The sequence below is a fragment of the Calonectris borealis genome, chromosome 19, assembly GCF_964195595.1.
Source record: "Calonectris borealis chromosome 19, bCalBor7.hap1.2, whole genome shotgun sequence".
NCBI lineage: Eukaryota > Metazoa > Chordata > Aves > Procellariiformes > Procellariidae > Calonectris > Calonectris borealis.
In genome coordinates, this window is record NC_134330.1 from 969,517 (window position 1) to 991,313 (window position 21,797).

The 21,797-nt window shown below is 48.2% G+C and overlaps 1 protein-coding gene across 3 annotated transcripts in view; it reads left to right on the forward strand.

Moving 5' to 3' along the window:
- The window catches only part of CLUH (CLUH binding protein of NUMT mRNA), a 41,664-nt gene that overhangs the window by 14,622 nt on the left and 5,245 nt on the right, over positions 1-21,797 (forward strand). For all 3 annotated transcript variants that reach the window (XM_075168209.1, XM_075168210.1, XM_075168211.1), the window contains exons 2-23: positions 163-359; positions 1,955-2,126; positions 2,288-2,431; positions 2,642-2,769; positions 3,420-3,574; positions 5,015-5,140; positions 6,863-7,010; positions 7,767-7,859; positions 8,399-9,093; positions 10,271-10,482; positions 11,145-11,249; positions 12,395-12,495; positions 14,620-14,772; positions 15,407-15,469; positions 16,161-16,405; positions 17,169-17,253; positions 17,943-18,096; positions 18,450-18,589; positions 18,688-18,768; positions 19,397-19,522; positions 20,044-20,165; positions 21,586-21,679. In XM_075168209.1, the coding sequence (XP_075024310.1) occupies positions 163-359; positions 1,955-2,126; positions 2,288-2,431; positions 2,642-2,769; positions 3,420-3,574; positions 5,015-5,140; positions 6,863-7,010; positions 7,767-7,859; positions 8,399-9,093; positions 10,271-10,482; positions 11,145-11,249; positions 12,395-12,495; positions 14,620-14,772; positions 15,407-15,469; positions 16,161-16,405; positions 17,169-17,253; positions 17,943-18,096; positions 18,450-18,589; positions 18,688-18,768; positions 19,397-19,522; positions 20,044-20,165; positions 21,586-21,679 (3,539 nt within the window). The remainder of the gene's footprint in view (positions 1-162; positions 360-1,954; positions 2,127-2,287; positions 2,432-2,641; positions 2,770-3,419; positions 3,575-5,014; positions 5,141-6,862; positions 7,011-7,766; positions 7,860-8,398; positions 9,094-10,270; positions 10,483-11,144; positions 11,250-12,394; positions 12,496-14,619; positions 14,773-15,406; positions 15,470-16,160; positions 16,406-17,168; positions 17,254-17,942; positions 18,097-18,449; positions 18,590-18,687; positions 18,769-19,396; positions 19,523-20,043; positions 20,166-21,585; positions 21,680-21,797) is intronic.

Below are 21,797 nucleotides of genomic sequence, written 5' to 3' on the forward strand. Positions count from 1 at the left end.
TCTCGTAAACACCAAGTGCAGAATAAAATGCTTGCTGCCTTTTAACCCCTGGTTCGCTTGGTTTGGCCAGAGAATGGTGTGTCTGAAACCAGTCTCTCCAGCCACTCGGAGAGGACTGTCCATTTGCTGAGACCTTGTCTAAATCCCTCTCTTCTCGCCCAGAGCACCCATCTGGTGTGGCACTGATGAATGGCACCGGCCCGCACGAGAGCCTCAAGGGTGAGAAGGATGCCAGGCAGAATGGTCACGAGGAGGCTGACCCGGGAGAAGATGGGAACGACCAGGAGGTCATTGTCATACAGGACACGGGATTTACCGTCAAGATCTGTGCGCCAGGGATAGAGCCCTTTTCCCTGCAGGTACCTCCCTTTGCTGGCTGGGGAGGGGAATGGAGGAGGAGAAGGCGGGAAGCGTTTGAGCCAGGGCACACACAGCACTGTCCCTTCAGGGACTGTGCCCAGGAAGGCCCCTGTTAGCCCCCATGGCCTGGAGAGTACCTTCAGACTCCTCGCAGCTCCCTGAGTTGTCCGTCCTCTGATGGGATTAAGTGGGGAAGGAGGCAGCAAAGCATGGAGGGTGCAGGAGAGAAGCTGCCTGACCAGTGGCTTCTAGAGAAAAAGGAAGGAAGAGGAGACGTGAGCAACAGGCTCTCTGGCACAGGCCTGCCTAGGCTTTGCAAGGACAGGGAGGGTGTTTTGCTCCGGATCCCAGGTGTGGAGCAAGGGGAGAGGGAATTAGCTGAGGTGTAGCTGCTCCTTGTCCATCACAGAGAGCTTAGGCATGGAGCTGAGCACAGGGGAAATGGCCTTCCCACTTCTGGGCGGTTTTAAAGGAGGGATGCGAAAACATGATTTCTGGGTCTGACTCTCAGGAAGGGAAAATCCCTTGCTCGCTCAGTGGTTTTGGCCTGATGCTCCTTCGGGCTAACCTGGGTTTGGTACAGCGACAGGCGCTAGCACAGCTCAGAGCTCAAGCACCAGCCTGAAGATCAAGGGAACAATGCAGTCTCCACTTCCCATCTGCAGAGAGAGTTCTGCGTGTGTCATGTGGACAACGGCATTTGCTGCCAGATCAGGATGGGCTTTGACATGCCTAGCTGATACTCCGATTTAGCTTGATACTTCACTGAAAACCATTTGGATGAAGTACCTCTAATTTCGAGGGGAGGCATCTGGAGTCTAAACCCAGTGGGAATTCATATCTCCCCAAGACTAGCAGAGAGTGCAGTGAAATTGCATCCCCTGTGGAACTAGGTGTATCTCAGCCTAGCTTTTTTCTCCTTTAAATCCCCTTGGCTGTTAGTTTTAATAGGCTAATAATAGCAGGCCATGTTGTTTACAGCAGCTTATGTAAACTACCCTGAGTCCTCCTAGCTTGAGAGCAGTGTCAGTGGTGCTGGAGCCAGAGCAGGGAGGTAGGAGAGCAGCCCTGGTGCACAAGCCGGGGCGGTTTCTTGCGTCACGGGAGCCGTGCTCTTGCAGGCGGCGTGCCCTGGAGGTGTGGCACTGGCATGGACATGCCACACTGCGCTGCGGATACCGCGGCAGATCGAGTGGAGGAAGTGGTTTGTTTTCCATGTGCATCATTCAAAGCCTCACCACAAAAGTGCAGTGTGAATGGATAAGGGAAGAGCCCCTGGTTTCCCCCACCACCTTCTATTCCTTCACTGCCTTCTCTGCCAGCTCTGTCCCATGCCGAGTGCTTGGCACAGCACCAGGCTGTGACACCTCTGGGTGCCAAGCCCTGTGTGATGGAGCTGGGGTGGCCGACCCTGCCAGAGGTGGCAGTGCCCTCCTAGCTGGGACAGAAGTGATCTTCCTGGGAGGGAGAGCTAAAGTCTGCCTTTCCAAGCCTGGAGAGGTACAAGAGGTGTTTGATTCTGCAGCAGAGGGACAAAGTTTGGGAAGAACACACTTGAGGACTGAGAATAACTGTCCGTTTTTCCCTTCTTAAGGTCTCTCCTCAAGAGATGGTGCAAGAGATCCACCAAGTTTTGATGGACCGTGAGGATACCTGCCATCGGACTTGCTTCTCTCTGCAGCTGGATGGCAATGTCCTCGATAACTTTGCTGAGCTGAAAACTATTGAAGGACTGCAGGAGGGTTCACTGCTGAAAGTGGTGGAAGGCAAGTTCCTCCAGACTTCGGGAGGGAATGAGTGAGGGTTTTCATAGGGAGTGGTTTTGGCCACCTGGCAGCCCTTTCCTGTGGTTCCTTTTGAGACCTGTGTTCCAAAGGAGCAAGCAACTGTGTAATTCCAGTTTCTTTCCTCCCTTTTTGCTCATCAGAGCCGTACACAGTGCGAGAAGCCAGGATACACGTGCGTCACATTCGGGACCTTCTGAAGAGTCTTGACCCATCAGATGCTTTCAATGGTGTGGACTGTAATTCATTGTCCTTCCTGAGTGTCTTCACTGAAGGAGACCTCGGAGGTACGGGGCAAAAAGCTTCTCTGGTGTGGTCAGTGTTTTCGTTCCCCTGACTCCTTGCTTTGTTAAAACACATCATAACAATCAGCTGTCCCACATCATTCAGGAGTGCAGAGAAACACTCGGAACACTTGTGCATTCCTCCTTGAATAATTACTAGAGGAGGGAATGCTACGTTTTTCAGCACTGACTTTCTATCTCTGTCCGTTCTAGATAGTGGAAAACGGAAGAAGAAAGGTACCGAAATGGAGCAAATTGACTGCACCCCTCCTGAACATATCCTGCCAGGTAGCAAAGAGAGACCCCTGTGTGCCCTTCAGCCCCAGAACAGAGACTGGAAGGTAGAGTTCTCCTGTGTCATTAAAACAGCTATCGGCACATTCCTTGCAGCAAACTGGTGTTCAGGGACTGAAAGCTGCACTGAAGTGGACTTTGGGATTTGCTCTGCTTGATGCTTAATGAGTGCTGGAATAGCACTGCTTAGCCAAAAGAATAAAGTCCAAGAGCTTGTGTGCAAACACTGGACACTGCGTCTGGACATCTGCAGAGTGTAAAATGGCCAGTCTTGTTGGGAGGGGTGGCAGGGAAGGGAGAACAGCATTTCTCTGCAAAGTCCTGGAGACAGGATCTGCAAATCACTACAAATTACCCTTAGCTTTCCCATACCCTCCCACTTGGATTCCGGTTTAGAAGCTGCCATTTGAAAACCAGTACAGCAAGAAATCCATGCCTTGTGCAGCCCAAAGGCCCAGGGTGTCTGTTTTTGCCTGTGTCTTACGGTGTGAAAGGCAGCAAACTGAGGCAAATTAGTGGACTGCAAATGGCTCGAGGAAGGCTAATGCTCTTGAGACCAGTTTTTTTGTAAGTTCTGTTTCTGGAACCAAGCGAGGGCGGCAGGTAAAAGGAATCTGGCATGTACATCGAATGGCTCTGTAACTCAAGGGAATTAATTCCTGCTGACGGGAACTGCTTCTGTTGTATTCTTCTGTAGCCTTTGCAGTGCCTAAAGGTATTGACGATGAGTGGCTGGAACCCTCCACCCGGTAACCGGAAAATGCATGGGGACCTCATGTATTTATATGTCATCACGGTGGAGGATCGGCACGTCAGTATCACTGCATCCACTCGAGGATTTTACTTGAATCAGTGAGTAACTAAGATTTCTCCTGTCCTGCCCTGCAGCAAGGAGCTTGCGATAGCCAACTGGAAAAGAACCCACAAACAAACAATTGCTGCTTTTTTTTTTGGGTGGAAAATAGCCTATTTTAATTCGCTGCTCACATGGGTTTGTAGGAGTTGCTGTACTGGATTGGGCTGTTCAGTTATGCCTGGTACCATTTCTCCACAGTGGATAAATGCCTAATGCTTTAGGGAAAGTTTAAACATCCCATAATGTCATCAGCTAATTAGAGCATTTTGAGTTGGGAGGGAATTCCTTCCTGGCCATTGCAACTATCTCATTTTGCCCTAAAGCAAAAGCACAGCCTGTCAGAACTTCCTAAGCTGGGCACAGATTTGACTAGATTTTTTTTTTTTTTTTAAATAGTGACTATAAGAGACTTAAAGTGGCTGTGCTGTGCCTGTCAGAGTGGCTGTGTTGAGGGAGGTGCAGGCTCCATCCAGCCCAGAGACCTCTTGTAACAGAGACCTATTGAGTTGAGGGTGGACAGGAGAGAACTTCGGAGCAACAAACCCTGCTGTACCTGAGCAACCATCAGCTCAGAAACGTCTCTGGGTGGCCTTGATCCTGCAGTCCAGATAATTGCCTGGGCAACCATAACTGCATGTTTGAAATACAAGGTTATAATTCACAGAAGGAGAATGAAGCTGCCTGAAGAGAAGGAGAGCTTAAAATACAGAAGATAAAATTCAAACACGTTTCCACCTTCTGTCTCATTATGAAGTAGAAGTGCTGTGTGTTAAACTGGCTCGTGGAGGAAATAATTTGTAGTCCGTTGTTCCCCCCCCAGGTCTGCAAAAATAAGTGTTAAGAGTAATGAGTCTAAGGGTACACATCTGAGTGCAGGTCCCAGGAGGCCAAGTGGCACAATGAACATGAAACAAGTGGCCTTTTTGAGTTTGGCAAAATGTGACCTGAAGCGGGGGGCCTGTCGGTGTGCTCCTGGCAGGTCTGGTGCTCAGCCTTCCAGCCGGGAGACGAGGTATCTTGAGAGGGCACTGACTGTTTGGTATAGTTGGTGCCATTACCATTCTCTGTTAAGCAAAGGCCCTTTTGATGTGTTTGGGAAGCTCTGTGAAATCAATCCTTCCCAGCTATAAAAATAGAAGCCTTTCTTGAACCTGGTGGTGGCTGAAGAAGGTCTAAATTAAATTTGCTGTACAATCCATCAGGGCCCAGGTACAGGGTTACTAGCTGTATCTCATGTGGAGAGACTAGAGAGGGCCCTTGCAGCCCATCTGCCCATGTGCCACGTGGTCTCCATTTTTTGCAAGCAAGGGCACGTTGTGCAGGCCTTTCATGCAGTGCATATATGGAAAACTTTCATTCCTGTACCGCATTCCTAGGGTATGGGAAATCTCAGGTATGACAACGGCTTGTGACTTTGCTTCTTTTTTCTCTTGCAGGTCTACTGCATACAACTTCAATCCCAAACCTGCAAACCCCAGTTTTCTCAGTCATTCCTTGGTGGAACTACTTAACCAGATCAGCCCTACCTTCAAAAAAAACTTCTCCGCTCTGCAGAAGAAACGGTAGCAGCACTTTTTCCTCCCTAGTTGCCTTGAGTAGTCTGTTGTGAGGTTGCTTGGTGAGGCTCAGCTATGTGGCTGGTTCTGTGGGAACTGGATGCCACACTGATATAGCAAGGATTGCAATGCCTGCTTTCTCTGAGCTCACGTAGTGGTGGGGTGGTTGGGACATGCGAGTATGCAGCAAGGACCACAGAACACCTGACTAAATGTCATGGCAGCACCTTGATGTAACTGGCTTTCCCTCGCTCGAAACATGGAGCTGTCGGAGCTGATGTGACTTGTCTGCTGTTGTTCAGCACGACAGTAACAGAGGCTGGTGGAAGCCCACAGTCCTGATCCTTATCCACTGGATGGTTTCTCTTGGCTATAGCTCTCAGATGACTCTTGCTTACAGCGTGTGGATTTATGGATTTTGGTTTTGCCTAAAGCAAAGGGTGGGGGGACGACACCTTTCTGTTGCCACGGCAGTATCAGTTGTGGGCTTTACCTGGAATTCGACGCTCTCTGTCCCTGCTGAGACACTGAACACGTAGGGCACTTTGTGCAGTGGGAGAGAAAGCCCAGAGATGGACTGCAGTGTTCATACAAGGGAAACTGCTGATGTGTTGACCAGCTCCTGAGAGGTGGGTCTCCTCGCTGAGTCTGCGTGTTGGCTACATGCCTTGTGGGAGACTTGGTGACTTCCTAGCTAGCCAGGCGGCAAAGAGTTAATGTGAAGCATGGCCACATGCTGCAGCAGCGACTGGGCTGGTAACCTGATCAGTAGGTACTTCTCCCCTGAATCCAAAAAAGAGACTGAAGCATAAAATATCAGGGAAAGTAACACACGAGGGCTTTGCGCAGGCTTTCGGTGGAGAGAGGATAGTTATTTAAACATGTCCGTGCATGTTTGTTTTCTCTAATTTCCTCTAGCTCCTATAATAATAATAAAAAACCCCAACAGTGTATTGTTTTATTCTCCTGTCCTTGCTGCAGGGACCATTTATTCTGCTCCGGGACAGTGAATCCTGTGCAAAAGCCTGTCATTCTTTAGAGTCCACTTAATGAACTGCCTCAGCTCAGCAGGGTGCAAATTGACAGGCACATTGTGTGGCTTTCAGGAACTCTGCTTCTGCTCTCATTAAGAAGATGAAAGTGACACTACACAAGGGCTGGAAATTAGCAGTGGCCTCCAGCCACCACTGTGACTATCTGGCCATTTAAAAATGATTATACTGTATTGCTGCTTGGGCCAGAAGTAAATACAGATGAGACTCCAGCACCTGCTGAGAGCAGACAGATTACACAAGAAGCCATTCGGTGAAGCTTGCTTTTTCACTTCATTAGTGGACGTGTGCTGTAGGCTGGTTTTATAATGCAACCCATATGGACCGGTGTGAAGACTGAGGGCCAGTCTGAGAGGTGGCTAGCTGGGAGAGGGCTAGCCTCCGAAATGCAGAGGGTGATGGGGATCTCTGGTGATAGAACTGAGGATAAAACTGGGGAAAGGGGGATGGGGAGAGCCCAGGTAATTCTGCAGACTGCTGTTGAAGATGCTGCCCATGCCAATCAGTCATCATGGGGTGTAGCACTTGTGAAATGAAAGTCCACTGTGCTGCTCGTGAGGCCTGGTCTTGTTCTGTTGTTTGTCAGAAGCTGATGTTGCAGCAGAGGGAAAATTCTCTTAGGATAGAAAGAAATCTTCCTTTGGAAAATGTCTAATTGTTTTCACTCCCGAACTAGGGTTCAGAGACACCCTTTTGAAAGGATAGCCACTCCTTTCCAAGTGTACAGCTGGACAGCTCCGCAAGCAGAACATGCCATGGACTGTGTCCGGGCAGAAGACGCTTATACTTCTAGACTGGGCTATGAAGAGCACATACCTGGACAGGTATGTTGCTTCGCCTGAGAATGCTGGCAAGAGTTTTGTTGCCAGCTGTGCTGGGAACCGGTTAACTTTTAACAAGTAGACCTTTGGTATTTGTGGAGGGGTTTTGCTCATCAAGGGAAAACTTGCGGGAGTCCTTGTTCTTGACAGTGCCCGTGACTATAGGGGTTGTACTGCTCAGGCTGCAACTCCCTGAGCACGTAAAGGTCTGAGAGGAGCAACTTCTGCTCAGGTGTTTATAAATCCCATGTCCCCCTCTCCGCCGAGCGCCACTGCACAGAAGGCAGAGCACTCCTCCATGCCAGTCAAGCCTGGAACAGCTCTTGTGTCTCTGAGCAAGCTATTCCAAATGCTTCAGTTGCAGCTTCATAGCATAAAATCTTGCAGGCCGTGAGCGGTGCAGGGCTGTAACGGCTGCCCATGGGCGACTGTCTGCCTGCGGTATGACCACATCGCGGTGTGCTGGCTAATGAAACCTGCACCGTGCTCCTCCAGAGCTAGCAAGCTGCTATTTTAGTTAAACTGCACTGCACAAGCTGGGCTAACGTAAGATCTATTCCAAACTGCTGTTGAATAAAGTCTATTCACGAGGAGTGTTCATTCCTGCTGCTAATTTACTTCCTCTGAACTCCACGGCAGCCTGAATTCTTGCCCCTTCCCCTCCTTTCTCTCACAAAATGCCTCGTAAAGCAGAAACACTGACTTGCCAGCCTCTTCCTACTCAATGCATTGCTTCCCACAAGGCTTTGACTCTTTCAGACCAGAGACTGGAACGAGGAGCTGCAGACTACGCGAGAGCTGCCGCGCAAGAACTTGCCCGAGAGGCTGCTGAGAGAACGAGCCATTTTCAAGGTAACTTTGGGATGTGCAGGCAACTGCCCACACAGCCCCTTCGCTGCTGCCTGTATCGCATCTGGACACTTCACCTCGGCTACCCTTTAGAAACTGCAAGAGGAGGATCCCAGTTTGTAAGCTAAGGGGTCTTGTTCTCTCTCGCCTGTCTGCCTTCTGCTCCCTGCTCTACATTGACTCCGTGTCTCCCTGCTGACCCCGAGGCAGCCTCCTCTTAGTCCTCTGCGATTCTGTCTGATCCAGTCCTCCTTCGAGTGGGTGGGAGCAAAAGGGGGAGGGGGGATACACTTACACCTAAGCCCTCCTCTGCAGGGAGCTAATGAGTCTAAGCCATGCTGATCCCTAATGTTCTGGCTTCTGGAGCTTGTATGCAAGCCACTAGCCAGGCTCACAAAAGTAAAAGCCAGCTGACCTGCTTGCCTGCTGTAAGGCTATCAGGAGGAGAGGAGTGAAGGAGAAATTTGCAGGGAGCTTTGAGAGCGAGGTGCTGGGAGGGTAGGAGCCCTTCTTTACCCAGCTTTCTCTCCACCTACCTCCAGGTTCACAGCGACTTCACTGCAGCAGCAACAAGAGGTGCAATGGCTGTCATTGATGGCAATGTCATGGCCATCAACCCCAGTGAAGAGACCAAGATGCAGATGTTCATCTGGAACAACATTTTCTTCAGCCTGGGCTTTGATGTCCGTGACCACTACAAAGACTTTGGCGGAGATGTTGCTGCTTACGTAGCTCCTACCAATGATCTCAATGGTGTGCGGACCTATAATGCTGTGGATGTAGAAGGGCTGTACACACTGGGGACTGTAGTGGTGGATTACAGAGGTTACAGAGTGACAGCTCAGTCTATTATTCCTGGCATCTTGGAACGGGAGCAGGAACAGAGCGTCATCTATGGGTCAATAGACTTTGGCAAGACAGTTGTCTCGCACCCCAAGTACCTGGAGCTGCTGGAGAAGACCAGCAGGCCGCTTAAGATCCAGAAGCACAAAGTCCTCAACGACAAGAATGAGGAGGTGGAGCTGTGCTCCTCGGTGGAGTGCAAAGGCATTATTGGCAACGATGGCCGTCACTACATCCTGGACCTGCTCCGCACTTTCCCTCCAGATCTAAACTTCCTGCCTGTTGAGGGGGAGGAGATGCCAGAGGAATGTAAGAAAATGGGGTTCCCCAAGCAGCACAGACACAAGCTTTGCTGTCTCCGGCAAGAGCTTGTTGATGCCTTTGTAGAACACAGGTGAGCTGGGCTCCCCCCTTCCTCCACCTGCAACTGGTAATGGTCCAAGTCAGGACCATGCTGCGTTATCCCAGGGGCATTGCAACAGAGCTCCCAAAAGTGGGCAGCTAATTTCCCCATTGCATTCCCCATTCCCCATGCAGGTGCAATTATAGAAACTTAATTAATGAGGTGAAAGCAGTAGGGATTGTGACAGGGTTACAGGGAGGTGGTTTGCTTTTTAGTCTCCAGACCTATTTTTGTTGTTTCCTGTCCAAACTTTTAGAAGTTCTTCCTTCCCTGCAGATGTCCTGTGGACCTGATGGCTAGGGAATGGGAAGAATTTATGCTTCTTTTTTAAGGCTCTCCAGATGTCTTGAATGCTACCTTTTTTTCCTAGAGGCTGACAAAAATTTAACTATGGAAACTGCTGTAGGCACTTTTGTGGTGGGATGTGTTGGCATTTGGGCTCGCTCAGTGCAGGCGAGGAAGCGGGAGCTCTGGGAGCAGGACTAGTTGAAGTCTAGTGGTGCAGCTGCATGGTGCTGGTGATGTTAATGCTTCTGCTTCCAATGTGAAGGGCTGCAGGTGCTCTGCTATCACAGATGGTCAGAGCCTGTGCTTCACTTCCTGGGAAGACGAGCCCTCCAGTTGCTGACGGAGGAGCCCTGCCCACTGAGCAACCAGTTCTGCAGCCAGCGCCCTTCCCAGTTCTGCCACGTGCCTGCAGGCAGGCTTTGCTGTTCCCTGGGAGAGCTTCCAGACCAGCAGTCTGCAGGACCGTGGCCGTAGGGTGCTGCTGCTCTTCCTTGGCTAGCAGAGGCTGGGCCTCTCTCTGCTAAGGTCTGGCAAAATTGCTGCTGGTTTGTGTTTGACTAGTCCTGTGCATCTGGCAGTGGGAGTCTTCCCGAGCTGTCTGCTGATGCTGCGGTTGGAAAGCAATTTGTAACCACTGCAAGGAGATTAGTTTCCCATTGTGATGGTTAATGAAAACCCACTTTTTTTTGCTTCTTCCAATAAACTTAATCTGTACTCCTTTGATTTGGGAAAGCTCATGGGAAGAAGGTGTACATCCTGCCTTTCCACAGGGAAACTGTGTGGTCTATAATGCTAACTTTGTGAGCTTTTTCCTCGCAGAGTAGTGGTGATCCTCTTGGATTCTCCTGCTGTGCTGAATTCCTCTTTTCTTTTACTGTAGGTATCTCTTATTCATGAAGCTGGCTGCACTGCAGCTGATGCAGCAGAAAGCCAACAAGCAGGAGAGCTCAGGTGCACTGGAAAATGGCGCCTCTCCGGAGAACGGTACTGCAGACAGCGAGAAGTCAGAGGATGGTAAAATAGACGATAACGTGACTGGACTTGATCAGGTGAAAGAGCTTGCTGAGACCATTGCATCTGATGACGGAACAGGTATTTCATCCTCAGCACCAGAAGCAGCCCAGGCCTTCTGCCCTAGCTGGTGGGCTGTGTCACTGGTAGGAGCTATGCCAGACTGGGGCTGGTCGGGGTGATTACTTGTTGTTAAACAGGACAAGCACTGGCTTCTTCTATCAGTATTGTCTTAGAGCTGTTCACACGCTAATGAATTAACCACCCTGGGGGCCGGATGGGTAGGTGGGCGAGTGTCTCTGAACGCAGCAAGCCCATCAGCTCTGCCGCAGGAGCCAGGAGCAAGAGCCTGGCCAGCAAGCTGGCCTGCAGGGTCTGTGGCCGGGGCTGGCTGCCAGAGGCTTAGTGCGGGTGGAGAGGAGCAGGCTGCAGCAGGGCTGGGAAGCGTGCAATGCACAGACACCTTTGGGAATCCCAGGCTTGGATTTCTGAGTATCTGGGAGCAGGGCATGGGGGGGGCATGGGTTTTCTGGGTCATCTTATGCCCTCATGTTCAGACTTTGCATTTTGCAGCCATCCTCCTTGCCAAATGTCTTACAATTGATTGTTTTTATAATGGATTTCTGCAGAATGTGCCATCATTGCTGCTTTTAGTAACAAAACTTTTCTCTTAATTTAATAGCTAGGCTTGTCATTTTCTGAAATCCACATTCACTTGTATTCTATTTTTCTTCCTGCTCCAGTGGATCCCAAAAGCAGAGAAGTGATTCGAAATGCTTGCAAGGCTGTAGGCTCCATTAGTGACACGTCATTTGACATTCGGTTTAACCCAGATATTTTCTCACCAGGTATGTGTACAAAGAGCTGGTTTTAGTCGTCCTTCAGAGGATTGCTGTGTCCAGCCAGCTACAGACAAAAAACTGTGTTCTGTAGCTAAGAGTATTGCTGGCTTTTGGCTGGCTGGGCATGGTGCAGGGTTCTTTGTGAAGCACAAAGATGCAGAAAAGAGAAAGAAGTGTAATTGATTGCAATGCTCGAACTACCAAATGCCGGCAGTAAGCTGTCTCCCACCGCTACGCTTGGGGGAGGTCTGCAGATTGCTGCCAAGAATCTTCTTGCGATTCTTCAGCATCCCAGCTGCTAGACCACATGAAAAGAAGCAGAAGGAGGGGAAAAGATTCAATTTGATCCTAATGTAGTAGTTTGCACAAAAAACAACAGTTGTAGTTGAACGACTGATGTTTCATCCTCAGTGAAGGGCAGGGTTTGTTTTAGTAACATTATGGTAAGCAGGTCACAGTGCCCTTTCAAATGCATGCATCAGTCACAGGCATTGTATGTAGCTTTCCATGGCTGGAATCAGTATTTTTTTATTTGGAAATACAGAAGAAGCTCCCAGAGTGTTTATGGGGGTGAATACCGAGGCTGTATGCATGCAAATTGCAGGGGAATGGCCATATAGTTGAATTTAGCTTGGAATAAATCTGTCAGAAGCAGCATGTGTTTTGAAACACCCAAGCATCTTCTAAGGCTGGCAAGGATTAGTGCTTTGGCACCAACTTTGCAGCTAGAACTTAAAACCTTATTTTAATTTTGGTGTGCAAAAGCAAAAGGCTCTGAGTTTCTAGCAGTTGCAGTATTTGCTGGTCCATCTGCTGAAACATTCCCACTCCAGTCTAGCCAGTTGACTCTTTTGCACTGGAAGTGTACACAGCACTTTGCAAATAGGTAGAGTGGACCAGATAAAGAGCAGAATTTGGGCTTTTAAAAGCTGTGTTAAGAATGAATGAGTGGGCAAGAGCAGCACAGCTTCCTACCAAGCAGAGCAGCTAATACTCTTTCCATTGAAACATGTTGTAGAGTAGATGAGTTTTTGAAGAAGCATCTTTAATTTCAGGGAGACAGAATCGCTTTAACTTTTTACCTGCTCTTACTCTACGCTTTCTGTGTATGACTTGTTGATGTGGTTTATGTTTTTCTTTTGCTCTCCTAGGTGTTCGTTTTCCTGAGTCTAGCAAAGAGGAGGTGCAGGACCAGAAGCAGTTGCTGAAGGATGCTGCTGCATTCTTGCTGTCGTGCCAGATCCCAGGTTTGGTAAGGAACTGAGGACCAGCAGTCATGTCCCCTCTGAAAGCTTGCCTCAAGCCTGGCCACTCTGAGCAAGCACTGACACAGCGGCACGCCAGCTTCGCCTCCCGAGCAAGCGCTGTGTTCTCCTGCTGGCAGCCGAGTTCTGGCACCAGTGGTGAAGCACTGTGAACAGTGCAAGTGCAAGAGGGGTTTTCCATTTCCCGTCTTACATCATAGCACAATTTTCCCACCTCAGTCCAACTAGTAATTAACAGCTATTGCTAAGAGTTTGGGACATAAAGACCACATAAGTCATCCTCCCTAACCCTGGGCATCCTGCACAACTTTTATTATCTGACTCTGATTGTGACTCAGTTGGTGACTAATAATTTGGAGTGAACTGGGAAATTGTTCTTGCTAATACCTATTGTAAAAAACTCCCTTTGTAAGTCTTAAGCATTTTGGATGCTTACCCATGGCTAGATAAAAAATACCAGGTTTTCCTTTCTCAGGACGGTCTCTAAATTGACTGCTAAAGCATTATGTTACAGCAGGCACTGTAACTAGGAGGGTAGAATTGATGATCTTCACTCCAAGAGGTTCAGGAGTTGTTGGTATTATGTAGGAGGGGATTTTCCTCGCTGGAAAGTTTCTTCTGAACTCTAAATCCACTAGTTTTGTAGTCAGCATAACCTTTAAGACCAGCTATTCAGACTTTAAATAAAAAAGGAGGGGGAGTGAATCAGAAAAGGACTTGGTGACTGTTGTTCTACAAGGTAGTTGATACACTAGTATATAAACCCAAAATGCTGCACAAGCATGTGGGAGGGCAGGTTACAGGCCAGCTGCTGTAAGCAAGCAGTCCTCCATACTCTGCGTATCAGAGAGTAACTGGTGTTACTTCATGACGTGAATTAAGTGACTCTTTATCAGCCTGCAGCACAACTTAAAATGCAAGTGCCATTTCCTCTTATCAGCTAAGTGTGCACAACTCCATGTAGTCTTTTAATTGGAAATGTTTTTAGTTAGTGACTGTGAGGCCCTTAAAGAAGGGTTAGCCTGCTAGTTCCGCAAGCATTACTTAAACAAGCCATGCCAAAGGGAAAGTGCTTCTCATTGCCTGAGCCACAGGAGTCCTCTGCATCCCTACTCTGCTACTGAGTTCCTGTGTGGCATCGGGCAAACTGCTGGAAGTCGTATGCTGAGCTATGCTGAACGCCGTCGCTGTCTCCACTGGTCTCCTTGGGCCGCTCAAGACGCTGCATGCTCAGCACTTGGTTACAATCCTCTGCGCTGCTCCACGGGGCCTCTGCCTGTGCTTGTTTTGCCCAGGGAGTTGGATGAAGCCAGAGCTGTTTTACTACGACAGTTGATCTCTCCACACCTCAGTTGCCCAGTGCTTATTGGGAGTGCATAGTGCTGCTCATTCTCCACCGAGACATAAGAGGAAAAATGGTACAAGTGGCAGGGGGCTTGCACGAGCTGCTTTGGGCTTTCTGCTGCAAGTGTTCCCCCTGCCCGTGTAGCATGGTGGTCTCTGGTATTACAGCACTCTACTCACCGAAAGAGCCTTGTTCGGGGTCACGGTCGGCCTTCGGGGCGACCTGAACCCCAGGTAACAGAGGTGTGTGCGACCGGCAGTCGGGGAGCAGCGGTCCTGCCCCCCGTGCCCTCGCAGCGCTGGGCGGATTGCCATCCCATTGGCACGGAGGGAGCAGCTCTCCCTCCTGCTGCTGGCACAAGGCTGCTCCTCTCGCAGCTGCGCAGGGGGCTAGAGGCTGTGGCCGCTCGGGGTTTCCTTTGTGCCGGATCCCAGAGCAGCAGTCCCACCCCAGAGGCAGAGCAGAGGAGGCACTAACCAGGGCTCCTGAGGAGTCTCTCCAGGCTGAATTTATCTGCTTTGCCAGCCTATGGCCTGAGGCAGGGAGCACCCGGCAGCCCTGGCTTCGGCTGATCAGTGCTCTGTACTTGCCAGTTTCTGCTGTGCTTGTAACTAAAATGTCATCCCTGGAAACTGCCTTCTCTGTCAGGCAACGCCTTTTTCCCTCCTCAGTCAGATATTTTTTTTTTAAATTTTTAGTTTTTTTAAATTGAAATTCTTTCCTTCATATTTGCTCTCTGTAACTGAAGTTTGCATACACCTTGCAGGTCAAAGACTGCCTGGATCACACGGTGCTCCCGATGGACGGGGCTACCTTAGCAGAGGCCATGCACCAGAGGGGCATCAACATGCGTTATCTAGGCAAAGTGATCAACTTCATCACCAAAACCCCTGGCCGTGCTCAGCTGGATCACATTTTTGTAAGCATCAGGCTTAGCCTCAGACTGACAATGAAAACCGCCTCTGGCATAATTTGCCCTGTATAGATTCCAACTTAGCCAATTGTTTTCTCTGTGTAAAAATAAACAGCTTCAAAAATAGAGGAGGAGGGAGAAGGACCTGTAAGTGGTGGATGGGGAGTTTTGCTCCCAAATGATGTCTTTCATAATGATAGGGGGTTTGAGTGTCCTTTGGTGTAGAGAAATGCTTTAGGGATTCCCAAACATAATAGCAGGTAACACACAGTTGGATTTTAAGCCATGCGTTTTTTAAGCCTCTAAGATCTGTCAGGGCTTTGGATCAAATTGGAAAGTGTTGTGAGCACAGCTGCGTGTGAGCACATGCCGGGCTAGCGCTGCGGTGGCTCCTGGAAGCACCGTTAGAGCTGAGCTGTGCCGCTCGGGGTGGCTTGTGGTCACCGTGCACGGGTGTGCAGGGGGCTCTTCCCCAGCTCCAGGGGTGTTGTCAAATGCAAAGCAGCTCTGAGCTGCAGGGTGAGGACTGGAGAATGCATCTTCTGCAGATCTTGAGAAAAGCCCACTTCAAAAGCAAAGCATATTTTTCATTGTTATTGCTGACTGACTCTTAATCGCTGTTCTTTATTCCTTTGGGTAGAAAATAGGAATCAGTGAATTGATCACTCGATCGGCTAAACACATCTTCAAGACTTACCTCCAGGTATGACCTGCAATCTAACCTCTTGCCTTGTGTGTCCTCTCTAATGACTTTTTTTCCACAAATAGAGCGCTGTTTGAGTCTCTTCTCTCATTAGGCAGTTCACAGGGGTTGCCTAGCAACAGGAAGTACAATCTCATTAGCGCTAAAATAGGTACAGGTCTCCGTGTAAGGGAAAACAAGTTCCCACTTGAAGATAGCTTTCCCAGAGAGAAATCATTCATGCTTTTCTTTCCCAGATTCTCACTCATTATATTGAAGGCTCTTAAAAGTGAAATCACAGCTTGTTTTCCTTGTAATACCTTTTCCTCTTAAACAGTGTTGCTTTTGCCCTTCTAAGAAGCTTTTTTAATTGCATGAACATTAGCGCATCCTTATACCTGTCCATACATAGCATAGCAATACACCTGGCTTTATTACAGTGTCCAAATCTTATTTATACTCTCTAGTTTCTCTGTCCCAGGTAGCAGCCCAAAATGGAACTATACATTTGTGGGGGGGGGGTATATGCTTATCTCTTACATCTACATAATTCTGTCTGTGCTAGTTCCACTTGCAAATATTGCCTTCCTCTCCCTCTCCTGGAAGGTTTTCCTGTTTCTGGTAGGACTGGATTGGTGTGAGATTCAGGGTCAGAGTAGTGCCTGTGTGATGGCAGGTGTCTTCCACGACTGATTTCGGTGTCTCGCTGTAGGGTGTGGAGCTGTCGGGTTTATCAGCAGCCATCAGCCACTTCCTCAATTGCTTTCTAAGCTCCTTTCCAAATCCCATTGCCCATCTTCCAGCTGATGAGCTGGTCTCCAAGAAAAAGAATAAGAAAAGGAAAAACAGGAACCTTGGAAATGCTGATAACACTGCATGGGCCAGCATGACCCCTCAGGAGCTTTGGAAGAATATTTGTTCAGAAGCAAAGAACTACTTCGATTTTAGTCTTGAATGGTAAGCAGAGCAGATTATCCTTGCTTATGCCTGGACTCTCACCAAATGTCTGTAGCTCTTATTGCTCTTTAATAGGACCCGCCTTTTTGACTTGTTTTCTGTTTGAATTTGTACTCTTGAGGGAGTTGTACAGGCTTATAATGGGAAGAAATCAGGCAAAGAGCAGCAGGGGGAAGTGTAGCTGAAATTTGAAATGAGATGAAACCTATGAGGCAAAGGCAGCTAGGAAAACCAGAGGAGGAAGGGAAACCTCTCCTTCGTGGTGCAGAGGGGAGCAGAAGGCAAGAAGCTGAAGGAGTGTAGTCAAAAGATACTTGTCTATATAGACTGACGGGAACTTATGTTCCAAAAACAAGGACGACATCTCCTGTAGCTGAAACAGAGATGTTGAATAAGGCTGCTGGAAGGTGCAGATAGTGAGTGTTAAACTGGAAGTACAAGCAAAAGGGCTGAAGAGAAAAACCATGACTAGTTGGCTAAATCGGTGATCATCCCTTCACATCAGGGACAGCTCGCTCTTTACCAAGAGCTGAAGGCATTCAGACTCTCACCTAAACTCTGCAGTCAGCTTTGAAGAGAACACACATAGGATTTCACTAAAAAGTACTGTTGTGATCTCTGTAAGCTCTAATAGACCATTAGCAACCACTGTAAAGTTAGCACCTAGCTGTATAGGGACCTGTGCTTTAGATACACCACAGTGGAGGGATGTCCTTGAGCAGAAAGTTACCTGAGAGCTGAAGCTTGTGTGTGCTTTTTGCAGTGAGAATGCTGACCAAGCAGCTGAAGTGTATAATCTACAGAAAATCACCCTGCTTCGTGAAATCTCCCTCAAAACTGGAGTCCAAGTAAGATCCACATCTTCCCTCCCTTCCCCATCATGTTCTATATTGAGAAACATGAAGAGTAAGTGCAAACTGCTTTGCAGGGGACAGCCTTTCAGCAGACAATGTGAGCCCCTAAAGGTCTTTGTGGTGTTAATGTTGGAATACAGGTTCCAGCCCTGGGGAGAGAGATTTCTAATCCAGTTCCCTTTTAGGGTAAACTTGCTGTGCATCTCCCTTGGAAGATTAGCCAGCCTGAGCACAATTCCTGTAGCTTGCTCTGTCTGACAAACAAAACTCACATCTTAAGTTCATGCACACGCGTACTCCCCATCCAAAGAGAAGCAGCTCTTTGGCTGAGCAGAGCAGGACTTCAGGGTTGCCTTGCCTGAAGAACCAGGGGGTTTCCTTCCCCACAGCACTGCCTTCTCGCTCCTCTGTGGGGTGCGGGAGTTTGGCTGGATGGGGTTCCCCTGTCAGGGGCTCCAGTACTGGCATGACCATGCCTTGGCACTGCGGTGTGATTTCGCCATGCACACGTGGTGGTGCACACCTAGATGTGACCTTTCAAAACTCTGTCCCCAGTTAGTGATACTGGGGATGTTTTGACTGTGAATCCGCATGCAGAATCCAAGGCTTATTTTCCCTGCTTTTCTTGCCAAGTACCTGTGACAGTGGTGACCATGACCCTCCGGTCTTTTCGGTTCCTCTAGATACTGCTGAAAGAGTACAACTTTGACAACAGGCACAAGCCCACCTTCACGGAAGAGGATATTCTCAACATCTTCCCTGTAGTGAAGCACGTAAACCCCAAAGCCTCAGATGCTTTCCACTTCTTCCAGAGCGGGCAAGCAAAGGTTCAGCAAGGTACAGACCCAACGTGCCTCTGCCTTTTGAGGCGACTGCTGATAAAAGGAAGAGCAGGGTATGTGTGGCACGGCCCGCTGCCCTCCCCTGGTGTACCTCCACCCACACAGTTTTGGTAGAGAATTGTGGTCTCCCAGACCATCTGAGACACGCACCTGCTATAACGTGACCAACGATGAACAAGGATAGATGCAGGGCGGCAGTTTCCTTCTCCTAGGTTTTAGTCCTTACGCAAGGCAGTGACCTATGGCCACGTATCCCACTACTGTTTTTTCACTTCATGGGCAACGCATTCTCCAGTAGTATTAGGGGTTATTTAACATACATACATATACGAATATAACTTTTTGCAGGTTTCTTGAAGGAGGGCTGCGAGCTCATCAATGAAGCCTTAAACTTGTTCAACAATGTGTATGGTGCTATGCATGTAGAAATCTGTGCCTGCCTGAGGCTGCTAGCTCGTCTCAACTATATCATGGGAGATTATTCAGAGGTAAGCAAGGGCTCGGATAGGGTCTGTTTAATCCTCTCATTCCTTCCCCGTGCTTGCTTGCTCAAGTGACTTGCTCTTGGGTCTCCTGTTCTGTTTAGGCCTTAAGTAATCAGCAGAAAGCGGTGCTAATGAGCGAGAGGGTCCTGGGCATTGAACATCCCAACACGATTCAAGAATACGTAAGTACAGGGTGCTGGGGGAGAAACAGCACCTTGTGTGTCCACCTGGAGTCTGTGAGCCTTAATTCGTGTCTGCATCTAGAAAACAGTTGCAGTTCTCCTTCCTTCTGCAGTGTTCTTCTCAGAATCCTCCACTTTCATCATAAGTTTTGTATCTTATGATTTTGTAAACTGAATACCTAAGTGTTTGCATTATAAGCATCCTGCATGGTCAGTATTTGTCCTACTTAGTTTGGAATTTTGGGGTTTTGTCTGCTGAATATTTATATTCACTAATTCTGCTGGCTTTTGCCCTGGGCTTACGTCAAAAATTAAGAAAGAGCAAGAATCCCTCCAAAAGTGCAATCAGAATATCATATACATACAGGTCAGTTTTGAAATATTCGTTGAGCTGCGTAAGAGAAACTGAAATGAAACACTTCAACTTCCTCAGTACTGTGTCTTATGTGATACCTCAGTGGAGCTGTAAATCAACCAGCAGACTTGAGCTTTTCTGAGTTGTTGAAATCCTTTTTAACCATAAAGGAAGACCTTTTATTTGTGTGCAGCTGAGGAAAGGAGAGATTAGTTTGCTTTACAGAATGGTAAGTAAAAAAACATTAATGCTGGGTTACTTCTTTTGTTATAGATGCACCTTGCTTTGTACTGCTTTGCAAACAGCCAACTCTCTACAGCATTGAACTTACTGTACCGTGCACGCTACCTCATGCTATTGGTATTTGGGGAGGATCACCCAGAAATGGCACTCTTAGATGTAAGTAATCTTTTAAAGTCTTCAAGTTTCTAATCTGTAAGAAACTTCTTGGCCTTTAAAATGCCCATAGTGCGGGCTATTTAAAATAAATATTTAGGCACTGCTTTTTTCTCCCTGGGTTACTACCAGTTAGTGCTATTAGAAGAAGGGAAAAAAGGAGTTTGACTCTTTAGCTGGGAAGGTCAGCCTTCTGTGGCTGGAGCTCTGTACTGGGACACTGGAGACGTGGGTTCAAGAGCCTGTAATCCTTGGGCAAATTCCTTAATTAGGCTGTTCTTGTTGCCCTTGCATAAAATGGAGAGACTTCCTTATCTCTTTTGTCTGGCTTGTTTGGACTGAGCTCCCAAGGGGGAGCAAGGTCTCCTATCATGTGTTACGTGCTATAGAGATAGCTGCTGAGGACCTGTGGCTGCCACATCCTTTTCAACAGTGAAATACCTGTGTGGTCTTGGTATTTACGAAGCAATAAATGTGTAGTTTGAATTTGCCTTTCTGAATGCCCACTTGACTTCCTTGTGCAGAACAACATTGGCTTGGTGCTCCACGGGGTTATGGAGTATGACCTGTCCCTCCGGTTCCTGGAGAATGCGCTGGCCATCAGCTCCAAGTATCACGGCTCCAAGTCTTTGAAAGTTGCACTAAGGTGAGGCAGGGTGGAGTGCTGGGCTGGGTCACCGCACTGTTGGAGAGAGTGAGTACATTCACCGTGCGCTCATGTGGGAGGGATCTGATCTGGCTGTGTCCAGCTGTATCCTGTTAAATTAGAGACGCACTCTGGTCCCAGCTGACAGACTCCTTGGGACTGCTGGGCTGCGTGAGTCAAGGTCATGGTGCAGCATCCAAGTTTGTTGTCTTGGAAGACAGAGATCCCTTGTTCTTAAAGTTAATTGTGGGACCTGCTGTAATGCTGGTTGCCCCAAAAATCTGTCAAGATGACCCTGGTCCTTGTGGACTATCAGTAGAAAAACATATGTGGCAAGTGAAGGTTGGAGAGCAAGGCTACTGTAATTATACTGGGAGACTGGGATGATACGTAAACACTTGTATTTAATTGTTTCAGCCCTCCGGGAGCTATCTTTGAGAAGCAGTTTGCTTTTGTCCTTTACCATAAAGCCTTGTATTTGAATAAAATACTGAGCGGCTTCCTTGTGTTTCCAAGGGAGCTGTGAGTGGTCGGCACCTTTAGGATCTGCTCTAGGTACCTGCTGCTCTTCAGTGCTGTATGCATTGTCCTTGAATGCAAAACTGGCTCACTATCAACCAAGCAGTGGCCCACTCCTAATTGCTACTACCACATTGCAACCCATCTGTTCTTCGTCAGGGTGAAAATAAATCTTATTAAGCACCCATGAGAGTCTGATTTGTTTTCCAGCAGTTGATGGATATGCATTCTGCAGAAAGCATCTTGCCTTCCCTTAGTAGCACTGGGATGCTTGATGAGATTCATCACCTCCCACTGCCAAAAACAGAAATCTTTTTTTCATTCCAGAAACACTAAGGAAGCAAAGTCCAAGCCAAGTCAGCTCTCCCAACTGGAGAGAGCCCAGGTGATTTGGGTCCCAGCTCTGTTTTGCTGCTTGTTTCTGTGCTGGAAGTTTTTCTTTTGGCTGTGAATAATCGAGTAATTCACACCTTTGCTTTCTAAGAAACAAAATGACCCTTTTTGAAGGGTAAGGGCTTATGGCTGCTTCCTTTTTCTCCAGTTAACAAATCTAGCCCCGAGATGTTCCCGAGGATGTGCTGGCTCCATTCAGTTCACCGCTGTGGCCTTCAGCTTTCCTGGGTGCAGGAGGAAAAAATCCCCAGTTCAGTCTTTACTTCTGTAGGTCACTTCTCAGCATTTCAACAAAAATCCAGCCCAAATCAGTGTAGTATATTAATCCCCAAACAGGGTGGGGAGAAGTAACTACCAGGGTGCTGTATTCAGAGTCCAGTATCTGCCTCCTTTGACACTGGTATTAAGACTTCTAGCCTAAACATTGTTATGTTAAAGTCATGTTCGCTGTAGCGCAGAAATGTTTTTTCTTCATTAAAGTACCTCTAAACTCTTCTCCTTCCCTCAGCCACCACCTGGTAGCCCGTGTGTACGAGAGCAAAGCAGAATTCCGGTCGGCTCTGCAGCACGAGAAGGAAGGCTACACCATCTACAAAAACCAGGTCATGAGCATGCATGCTGCTAGTTCATGTCATACCAATTTCCTGCCAGAAATGAGCAGTACCGCTGCAAAACAGTGCCACAGCTTGGAACTCAGGGAGGCCTTTCTTCCAAACAGCT